This window comes from Schistocerca piceifrons, chromosome 7 (genome assembly GCF_021461385.2).
Source record: "Schistocerca piceifrons isolate TAMUIC-IGC-003096 chromosome 7, iqSchPice1.1, whole genome shotgun sequence".
NCBI lineage: Eukaryota > Metazoa > Arthropoda > Insecta > Orthoptera > Acrididae > Schistocerca > Schistocerca piceifrons.
In genome coordinates, this window is record NC_060144.1 from 69,897,536 (window position 1) to 69,909,468 (window position 11,933).

The 11,933-nt window shown below is 45.8% G+C and overlaps 1 protein-coding gene across 1 annotated transcript in view; it reads right to left on the reverse strand.

The window, feature by feature from the left end:
* Window positions 1-11,068, reverse strand: part of LOC124805225 (acetylcholine receptor subunit alpha-like 1) — a 412,453-nt gene extending 401,385 nt beyond the window's left edge. The window contains exon 1 of the mRNA XM_047265724.1: window positions 10,897-11,068. Coding sequence (XP_047121680.1) covers window positions 10,897-11,049 — 153 coding nt within the window. The 5' untranslated portion in view covers window positions 11,050-11,068. The remainder of the gene's footprint in view (window positions 1-10,896) is intronic.
* Between the last annotated feature and the right edge of the window lie 865 nt (window positions 11,069-11,933).

Genomic DNA, 11,933 nt, shown 5'->3' on the forward strand with positions numbered 1-11,933 from the left:
AATGGAGGCGTTTTCTTTAATGTTTGACTGTTCGTGAAGTGGGCCGTGTGTATTTTAACTTATGTGTACTTGTGTGAATGAGACATCTATGTAAAGAAAGAAGGACAAGAGAACAATTTCCTTGGTTGCCGCAGACGTTGGTTGGCTCCGAACGGTGCATAATAGTTTCGTAAGTAGTGATTTTCTGATTAATCTGTGTTTCAAATACAGTTGTAAACCTACCAAAGGCTACCGTAGACTATCATACATTAGCAGACTATTGCTAAGATCGTATCCGCGTCGTCTTTAAGTTAGGTTTGTTGCATACCTATTGTGCGTTACTTCATTTTGATCGTTTATTTTTTTTCATATGCGATCAGTGTTTTACTAAATACCTCATGAAAGCGCAAGCGATGAAACATCTAGAAACTGAGTAAGGATATATAAAAGGCCAAGTAACCTACGGCACGTTTTTGTTGTACATAGTTGTCATCTAGTCTGTTGCATAAAATACACAGTATTTATAGCTAAAATAAAATTTTCAATATTTAATTCAGGTTTAATTCGAAAATTTTTGTTTTGTTTCGCGAAAGAGCAGGATGTTGTAGTAAAAAATGAAACTTGTGCTAATACAACGTGTAATCCTACCGTTTAGTACATCATTTGTTTACTGTACCAAGATTACCGAACTGTAGTTCTTTGTAGGTTGCAACTCTAACCTCACATTCAAGTATATATTCAATGTTATACATGAAAGTTGGATTAATCGCTTTCTCATGGAATAGTTAACGCAGACAGTTAATTAATATTGTTTGTAATGCATATTTGAACCGTCAGCTGTTTTTATTTTACACCCAAACATCTACCGGTTTCCGTCTTGGACCATTTTCACGGCTGAAGGGTTAAAATGGTTTAAGCCACCATGTGACTAATGCAATGTTTGAGTGTAAAATTAAAACAGCCGATTGTTCAAATATGCATTTCATACATTACTTAACGTCTGTTGACAGTAACCTTCTAAAAATATTTAGTTAATTCGTAACTCAATAAGAAGTATGTCCGAATGTGGTTGGCAACCGTAATTTTACCTCACTATAACACGTAATTGCGGGTTTGTGTAGCCCGACGAACACGATTTACTATCCGCATCGTTTTGTACCCTGGTTATGCCATGTTTTGGGAGAAGGTTAGATAACTTTTAGTTCCAATGCCTACATAAACCATTATTAGTGTTGTGCCTAGGCAAGACAGCCTAGACACAATGCGAGGAAGCCGAAAGGCATGCGCTAAGCTAAAGTAGGATGGCGTGAGGTCTGAAACAGGATACGTAATGAATGCTATAAAGAAAAGTACGTAGCTTCTGGAATACTTAACTTTAATCCATCCTTGTGGTACATCGCTCTTGACGAGACAAGTGAGACTCAATAGATACATGCAATAAACTACTAATGGCGCCTTGCTAGGTCGTAGCCATTGACTTAGCTGAAGGCTATTCTAACTACCTGCTCTGCAAATGAGCGAGGCTTCGTCAGTGTTGCATCGCTAGCGAAGACGTCCGTACAACTGGGGCGAACCCTAGTACGTCTCTCTAGACCTGCCGTGTGGTGGCGCTCGGTCTGCTATCACTGAAAGTGGCGACACGCGGGTCCGACATGTACTAATGGACCGCGGCCGATTTAAAGCTACCACCTAGCAAGTGTGGTGTCTGGCGGTGACACCACAATTAGTACGGACACGGTCAATTTTTATGTAAAGTAATGGCTTACACGATTTGTGTAATAGTCTTGTGTGAAGGGATACTGTAAAGTGCATCGTTCATTTTGTCGAGTAACACGGCACTACTCAGGGCACGGGGTGTACATGGTGTGAAGCCACCCCCGAAATACGTCGTCAGTTCATTTTGTCGAGTGATACCGCACCTCCCAGTGTACGATGTTCACACTGTGTGAGGACACCCCTGAGATGCGTCTTCCATCGTCTGTAAGAGTCGAGTAGCACAGCAACCTATTGTCTGACAATGTGCATCCGTTTCTGCGACAGTTATTTCATGGACTTGAGGTGGTTTATGTAGCTTCCCACGTCACGTTCACCTCAGTCTTATCAATAACATATAGGACGGCATATGCTTCTCCACTTTATGAGTGGTCGGTGGCTGTAGTGAGCGGTTATGGATCGAGACGGCTCCCAAGACTTTCGTTGGTTGTACGATGGAGCATCGTGGCCGCCACCAAGGTAGAATGATGGGTTAGACACGTCTAGTTAGGTACGTCTTAATTCTGTTGCCCACCAGCTCATTGTCTATATCACGTACGAGGACTGCCCAGAAAGTAATGCACCGCTTTTTTTTCTTCAGCAATTCCTTATTGAAAATATGGAAGTTACACACCCTATTTTTCCACGTAATCTCCATACCGTTCTATGCCCTTCCTCCAGCGTAAAACAAAGACGTGTATGCCCTGTCGGTACCAATCCTTGTCATGGTGGCGGAACCAGTGCTGTGTGAATTAACTCCTTGTGCCTTCCACGAATGGAAACCTTTAGTGGTCCAAACAAGTGTAAGTCCTAGGAGGCTAGGACAAGTGTATCAGGTGTGACAGCCATGGATGGTCTTCCCGACTGCTGCAAATTGTGGACCTCCACTGAACCGCCTTCTGATGACCTCGCCCTTCGTGCCGGCGACTAACTGTACATCTGTCGACAGTAGATGCTCCATAGCCTTTGCACAAGCGTTTGTGAATATTCCCCACCGTTTCTTTCTGTGCAGTGAGAAATTCAATGACGGCAAGCGATTTTGAAATTATTTTGTAACTACAGTATCCGTCGGAAGTGACGGAAACTTGTCACGCAGACTCAGGAGACTTCAAATAATACATATGTAACGTTTCGTATTCGTAGTATTATTTTCGGCTGAGAAATGAAATGTGGTTCATTAATTTCTGTGCAGCCCTTGTAAGTGGCTGGTTGAAATATTATTCAGCCCCCTAAAAATGACGCTGGTACATTTGTATGGCTGAAGTTGGTGTAGAATTGTTCTAGGTGGTCGTCTGACCCTCCACCAATGTCTTAAGTCAGGGCAGCAGAATCTGTGTGTATGTGACAATTCGCTGTATCAGCACAGTAAGATGGCTGAATGTAGACATTTGACAGGACGGCTGAAGGGAGCTATCGTGTATGGAGTACCCATTACCACAACAAGAGTAAAGTTGCCAGATCTATTGGCGTATCAACGTCGAATGTCAGACGCCTTTACAAGGAACGGTGAACCACTCGGATCCATGTAACATGGCGCAACAACAGTGATCGTAAAAACAGCATAACTGACAGGCACCATGAATGAGTGTCGGTCGTTGTCAACGAAAACAAGCATTGAATTCAATAGAAACTGGTAATTCCAACGAATGCAGGTCCATCTCAAACAGTTTCCGGGCGAACACACCAAAGGGAACTACATGCAGTGGACATTTAAAATCGGGTACCTCGTAAAAGGCCATTGCTCAACACGGAAGATAACGCTGCGCGTCTTCGATGGGTGAAGCTACTAGGTAAGTGGACAGGAGGTGACTGGTGGAATGGAGTGCAGTCCGTCTGAACGCGTTTTTGCATATTTGCAAATGATGCACATGAGGCAAAGTATCGATTGACGCCGCAAAGACGCGTTTAACTAGGACTGTGATGTTTTTGGGTTGTTCCACATACCACGACTTGGGCTCACAGATTCCATTACTGCGAACATGAACAGTAATGTTTGTTTAAACATTGCCAGTGATCAAGTATTGCCCTTTCTTTTACATCTTTCGGATGATTATGCTGTGGTCAGTCCCATTTTCAACGACGATAATAATCATGTTTAGATGACTGTAAAGGTGCTGGGTGGTTATAATTAAACATAAAGTGTTTCGAGAGCTGCAATGCGGGCTGTATACATTACAGGACGCTGAAACATCGTTGATATATTCATTAATCAGTGCGCTCACGGAGTATGCTGAAATAATAACAAAAAATGGCTCTGAGCAGTGTGGGACTTAACTTGTGAGGTCATCAGTCCCCTAGAACTTAGAACTACTTAAACCTAACTAGCCTAAGGACTTCACACACATCCATGCCCGACGCAGGATTCGAACCTGCGACCGTAGCGGTCACGCGGTTCCAGACTGTAGCGCCTAGAACCGCTCGGTCACCATGGCCGGCAAATAATAACAGTTTCAGCTTCTGACACCAGGTGAAAATATGGCACTGTAAACAGTCAAAGTACGAATTGTTCCCTGTTTTGACGTCAGTATGCTGTTTGTCACTTGGCGACATGAGCCGATTTCTTTTGTGAAGCGGTTTTTGGTGCAAAGGGTTAAGGAGGGTGAAGTTTTCCGTATGAAAAGCTATGGCTATTGAGAAGAAAGAAGAAAGACCGTGCACTGCTCGTAAAGTTGTTTATCAGCAGTAGCAGCGCCGCATAGAGGAAAAATCGCCGACAGAAACGGTCGTGAAGAGGTCCCATGTCAGTAAATAGGCTAAAGAATATTATCGATAATTTTGCAGAAACAGGTGAATAAGGTCGTGAAGCATGGAGAGTGAGAGACAGCTCAGTCCCAATGGCAGTTGTTGATCAAGTTGCTGTATCTATAGCCGAGAGTGCTGTACGTGCCTCAAATTCTGCAGCCAGTGCTCGGGCTGTGTCACCGAACTATAGACGACATAATCGTCTTTAGAGAATTCAGCAACTGTATATGAGTAGATATTTAAGATATTCTCGTTTATTGTTCCATCTCAGCTGCACACTTTTTAATTCGATTACATGTTTCGATTACTCTGTAACATCTTCAGATATCCGTAACAGCATCAGCAACCCGCCGTGTCTACTCGGAACAACATATCAGAGTACATTTGGTTCTGAGCACACAAGACGGGTTGCTGATGCAGTTAATTCGATCCGAAGATAATACAGAGGGATCAAAACATGTAATCGAACTAAAAAAAAAGTTTGCAACTGAGACGGAACAATAAATGAGAATCATCTTAAATATCTACACTCCTGTAAATTGAAATAAGAACACCGTGAATTCATTGTCCCAGGAAGGGGAAACTTTATTGACATTCCTGGGGTCAGATACATCACATGATCACACTGACAAAACCACAGGCACATAGACACAGGCAACAGATCATGCACAATGTCGGCACTAGTACAGTGTATATCCACCTTTCGCAGCAATGCAGGCTGCTATTCTCCCATGGAGACGATCGTAGAGATGCTGGATGTAGTCCTGTGGAACGGCTTGCCATGCCATTTCCACCTGGCGCCTCAGTTGGACCAGCGTTCGTGCTGGACGTGCAGACCGCGTGAGACGACGCTTCATCCAGTCCCAAACATGCTCAATGGGGGACAGATCCGGAGATCTTGCTGGCCAGGGTAGTTGACTTACACCTTCTAGAGCACGTTGGGTGGCACGGGATACATGCGGACGTCCATTGTCCTGTTGGAACAGCAAGTTCCCTTGCCGGTCTAGGAATGGTAGAACGATGGGTTCGATGACGGTTTGGATGTACCGTGCACTATTCAGTGTCCCCTCGACGATCACCAGTGGTGTACGGCCAGTGTAGGAGATCGCTCCCCACACCATGATGCCGGGTGTTGGCCCTGTGTGCCTCGGTCGTATGCAGTCCCGATTGTGGCGCTCACCTGCACGGCGCCAAACACGCATACGACCATCATTGGCACCAAGGCAGAAGCGACTCTCATCGCTGAAGACGACACGTCTCCATTCGTCCCTCCATTCACGCCTGTCGCGACACCACTGGAGGCGGGCTGCACGATGTTGGGGCGTGAGCGGAAGACGGCCTAACGGTGTGCGGGACCGTAGCCCAGCTTCATGGAGACGGTTGCGAATGGTTCTCGCCGATACCCCAGGAGCAACAGTGTCCCTAATTTGCTGGGAAGTGGCAGTGCGGTCCCCTACGGCACTGCGTAGGATCCTACGGTCTTGGCGTGCATCCGTGCGTCGCTGCGGTCCGGTCCCAGGTCGACGGGCACGTGCACCTTCCGCCGACCACTGGCGACAACATCGATGTACTGTGGAGACCTCACGCCCCACGTGTTGAGCAATTCGGCGGTACGTCCACCCGGCCTCCCGCATGCCCACTATACGCCCTCGCTCAAAGTCCGTCAACTGCACATACGGTTCACGTCCACGCTGTCACGGCATGCTACCAGTGTTAAAGACTGCGATTCAGCTCCGTATGCCACGGCAAACTGGCTGACACTGACGGCGGCGGTGCACAAATGCTGCGCAGCTAGCGCCATTCGACGGCCAACACCGCGGTTCCTGGTGTGTCCGCTGTGCCGTGCGTGTGATCATTGCTTGTACAGCCCTCTCGCAGTGTCCGGAGGAAGTATGGTGGGTCTGACACACCGGTGTCAATGTGTTCTTTTTTCCATTACCAGGAGTGCATGTCACAGAAATTGTTTCTCTCACGGACAACAGTTCAAAAGATTTTGCAGTGCATTTTACAGTGGTACCAAAAAGAGACTCAGAATGTGTACCAAATGAAATCCGAAGATAGCCTGCGAGGACGTGACATTGCTCTTCGTTTTGTGGCACGCAGGAAATTGGATGGAATGTGGCAGGGGATTATTCTTGGGACGAAATGGTTCAAATGGCTCTGAGCACTATGGGACTTAACAGCTAAGGTCATCAGTCTCCTAGAACTTAGAACTATTTAAACCTAACTAACCTAAGGACATCACACACATCCATGCCCGAGGCAGGATTCGAACCTGCGACCGTAGCAGTCACGCGGTTGCGGACTGAGCGCCTAGAACCGCGAGACCACCGCGGCCGGCTTCTTAGGACGGACGAGGCAGATCTTGCCATGTACGGTGCCGTGAATGCACAGAAATGTCACATTTGGCTCTTTACTGCACCACTAATTTTCGCAGGAACATCCACTTCACTCAGATTATGACCGTGTGTTGTGTTTTCACAAGCTTCTTGATTCTCTGTCGGTTTTTCTTCGAAGAGATGACACTTGGCGGGCTTTCTAGGTATACAGTAACATCATCACGTTTTAAGGACCCCCTTGGGCAACAAATAATTCCAAATTTGCCAGAAAACAAGTGTGTCCACACCATTATTTTCATGCAAAGTGGGGCGACACCATACGTCGGTAGTTAGGTGAAAGATTTGCTTCGAGAGATCTTCAGTAACGGCCGCATCATTTCTAGACAGTTTCAAGATTTGTGACCTTCCATACCCCCGACCTAAATCCATGTCTTTACTGGTTCTGGGCATATCTGAAAGACAGTGTATGTCAGGGATCTATGTGGGCTCTTCCTGCTGTGAGGGATAACAAACGACGACATATTAGCCTCATTACACCGGATGTACTGCGGTTTACCGTTGACTATGTCTTGCTACAAATGCAGCCTGTTCTTGAGTTGGGAAACCATATTGACACATGTTGTAACTTGTGACCATACCCTAATAAACGAGAAAGAATCATCGTTACCATGTGTTTCATCGTTCATCTCCTTTTTCTGTATGCACATCTCATTCTGACTGCTTACAGTGCCATATCTTCACCTGGTGACAGATAGTGGAGCTATTACTTCTTCAGCATGCTCGACCAGCGCATCTATTAATGAACATACCTACGATGTTTCAGTATATTACGATGTATACAGCCCACACTGCAGCCCTTGGAGCACCGCCAGTTCAGTTATAACCATCCAGTGTGTTCCAGGTCTGACAAGCACTCAGGCAGTCTATCGTACCTCGGCAGGCTTGATAAACCAACCGATCATAATGCACTTCTGATGTCTGGAACTATTTGGAACAGCGCATGAGTCGTAACGAAGTGGTAGCTCTACGTGATCTAACCGTCAGTAGGTGGCTTCAGCTGGATGTGGTATAACTGAACAAACTTTTGGACTATATCGCTCGCGGACTCAAGGCCATTTTCAGGACTTAGAGGCAGTGTTAAAGGTCTCACAGGATCTGGTGGCCGACGCGCAGTGACCACTTTTCGTCCGAAGCACTGGGCGAGTTCATTACTTTGTTCAGAAGCGAAGCCTACACGCGTTTGCCGCCTTGCGGCTAGTCGGCAATGTCAGAATCGAGGCGCACGCTTTGCAATCTTTCTCAAACGATTTTACACAAACTATTCAGTAAAAAAAATAGTTTTTGCTTCACTTGTAGCTTTATATGTCAGGTTCAGTTTGATGGGCCTATCATTTCGTTAATGGTGATAGTTGCTGTAGTACTTACGTGGAAGTAAGAAACTGCAGGAAATTCGAAAAAGTTTACAGTGAGAAATAGGTGGTGGTGGTGGTGGTTAGTGTTTAACGTCCCGTCGACAACGAGGTCATTAGAGACGGAGCGCAAGCTCGGGTTAGGGAAGGATTGGGAAGGAAATCGGCCGTGCCCTTTCAAAGGAACCATCCCGGCATTTGCCTGAAACGATTTAGGGACATCACGGAAAACCTAAATCAGGATGGCCGGAGACGGGATTGAACCGTCGTCCTCCCGAATGCGAGTCCAGTGTGCTAACCACTGCGCCACCTCGCTCAGTGAAAAATAGGGGTCGCTATGATTTAGCGTCTGGTGCATTTTACGTAATATGTTGCTGATTCTCAAATTAAGCTAACACATTGAATTATTCTTTAGAATTGGTTGGAGATTTCTGTTAGCAACCTCCAGAAAACTGATCTGACGTTGCGCACTCATTTGCGATCGCACCGCGCCAGTGATAAAAACAAATGCACAACATTCCCCATATTTCACAATCAGTTTGAGATATCGAAATGAAATTCTGGCAAATGGAGAGTATTTTGCCATATGGTTATTATGCAAAACATCATTATTTAGTGTATTTTTCCACTAACTGTAGACTTTCCCGATGAAAGAATGTAATTTTTACGGACCATCGACAGCTGGTGAAACGAAAAATACTATGGGTTTTGGAACAACATAAGTGAAGTCATCAGACGTTTATTTTTTACCGAGAATCTGCATTTTTCATAAGATGCTGACATTACTTTTCCTCAGTTCATCACTTAATAAACTTAGTAAATCACTGTTTCAGAACTCTCTCGCAGTTTCGTGTGCACAACATTTTAGTGAGGTGACACTGTGTAAACTCCGCTGAGTTTTGGCAAAAGAAGCAAATTTTAACATGGCTACAAGAGAAATGTGTTGGTTTTACTGAAAATTCACCACTCGTGACTTTTCTCCGAAAGTTACAAATGGTCAACAAGCCAGGCAAAAATAAGTCGCTGCATTTTCGGCGGAATTATTTTTAGATACTAATCAAAGAATAGGTGGCATGTCTTTTTGAATGGTCACGATGCAAGTGTGGGCGTGAAGGGGCCCCGCTTAATATTTCCCAAAAATATGAGTGTAGGCTTTAGTTTACGAGGGTTGCCCAGAAAGTAATGCATCGCATTTTTTTTTCTTCAACAATTCTTTATTAAACAGAATGAGATTTAGACACACCATAGAATGGTGTCTTATCCACGCACCCTATTTTTTCACATTATTTCCATCCCGTTCTGCGGCCTTCCTACGGCGTGAAACAAGGGCGTGTATGCCATGTCCGTACGAATCCTTGTCCAGGTGGCGGAGCCAGTCTTCCACTGCGTGAATCACCTCCTCATCGTCCTCAAAATGTTTTCTACGAATGCGTCTGTCCTCGCGAATGACACCAGCTCGCTGCAGTGTGACAGCCGTGGATGGTCTCCCTGACCGCTGCAAATCGTGGAGCTCCACCGAACCGCCTTCTCATGACCTCACCTTTCGTGCCCAGCGACTAACTGTACTTCTGCCGACAGCAGATGCTCCATGGACTTTGCACAAGCGTTTATGAATATTCGCCACAGTTTCTTTCTCTGCAGTGAGAAATTCAATGACGGCACGTTGTTTGTAACGTACATCACCTACAAACGCCATTTGGAAACTGTCCTGCAGCTATCTGTCGGAAATGACGGACACTTTGACGCGCTCAGTCAGGAGACTTCAAATAACACATACGTAACGTTTCGCAATCGTAGAATTGCTTTCGACCATTGTTGTTGTTGTTGTTTTCAGTCCAGACACAGGTTTGATGCAGCTCTCCATGTTACTCTATCCTGTGAAAGCTTCTTCATCTCCCAGTACCTACTGCAACCTACATCCTTCTGAATCTGCTCAGTGTACTCATCTCTTGGTCTCCCTCTACGATATTTACCCTCCATGCTGCCCTCCAATACTAAATTAGTGATCCCTTGATGCCTCAGAACATGTCCTACCAACCGATCCCTTCTTCTAGTCAAGTTGTGCCACAATCTCCACTTCTCCCCAATTCTATTCAATACCTCCTCATTAGTTATGTGATCTATCCATCTAATCTTCAGCATTATTCTGTAGCACCACATCTCGAAAGCTTATATTCTCTCCTTGTCCAAACTATTTATCGTCTATGTTTCACTTCCATACATGGCTACACTCCATACAAATACTTTCAGAAACGGCTTCCTGACACTTAAATCTATACTCGAAGTTAACAAATTTCTCCTTTTCAGAAACGCTTTCTTGCCATTGCCAGTCAACATTTTATATCCTCTCTACTTCGATCATCATCAGTTATTTTGCTCCCCAAATAGCAAAACTCATTTACTACTTTAGGTGTCTCATTTCCTAATCTAATTCCCTCAGTATCACCCGACTTAATTCGAGTACATTCCATTATCCTCGTTTTCCTTTTGTTGGTAGCTTTCGACCGATAAAAAAAAAGAAATGCGGTGCATTACTTTCAGGGCAACCCTCGTAGAACGGCATTTCCTCTACAGTGCTCTGAGAAACCAATGACGTCACGGTGTGCCGTTATAAAATAGTTGCGCTTGCTGAAGCGGCCGCGCGCGGCGCTAGGCGCGGCAGGTAGGCTACGTACCACGTCGATGAGCTGGGAGAGGCGGAGGCCCATCTTGACGGTGAGGCGGTCCGAGTTGTTGCCGACGGGCCGGATGAGGCGGTTGTAGTTGGACAGCAGGTCGTCGTACAGCCGCTTCGCCTCCGGGTTGGCCTGCGTGCCGCTGCCGCCCATCACCGCCAGCACGAGCGCCAGCAGCACGCTCCCCATCGTCGGCCTAGTGCGCCCCTGCCGACAGCACCGCAACAGCCACGCTCATCAGGTGCTTCCTCTCAAGCAATGTGAAAATACACTGGTGTGCAAAAATAAAGGACGAAACTACTTTTCACCTGATGTGTGTCTGCCAAGTAACATGTTCATGGCTTCATTAAGTGTTCCCGCCACTCAAAACATGAGGATACGTCCACCACTGTAGTGTGGGGAGGCATAACGTTGCCTAGACGTACTGACCTCCAGATTTTTGAACACTGTACACCAGCAGGGCAGCGTTACTGAGACACAGTCAGCTTCCCCACGAGCGACTTTTCAGGGATACTCTCCACCATTACTTCGTTTTTATGGATGACAATGCGCGACCGAATCGGTAAGTGCACGTAGAGGAGGTTTTGGAACGAGAGGACATTCTACGAAATGACTGGTATGCCCGTTCCCCAGAGTCAGATCCCATAGATCCCATGTGGGATGTGTTGGGGAGACGTATTTCAGAACGTCCAAGTATACCAATGACCATTCAACAGTTGACAACCGCACTGGTGAAGGAATAGAATGGCCTATAAACAAAAACACTTTACGAACCGGTATGTGAGCACGTTCCAGACCGTTCCCTGCCGTCAGTGGTTATCACACACCCTTCTAAGAACCACATCCCACCGTTTTTAATGTCCAGTATAAATTGGGAATCGCAATGACTTCATTGTAACTATTTTCATTGAATAAAGGTCTCATTTCTCTTCGTCACATTCAGTGTTTCTGCCAGTCACCTGCTGTATTATACTGCAGTAGTTGTTTTCATGTGTGATTCAAGTTTAACCGAGCTTAGTTACATGGCAGTGACACGC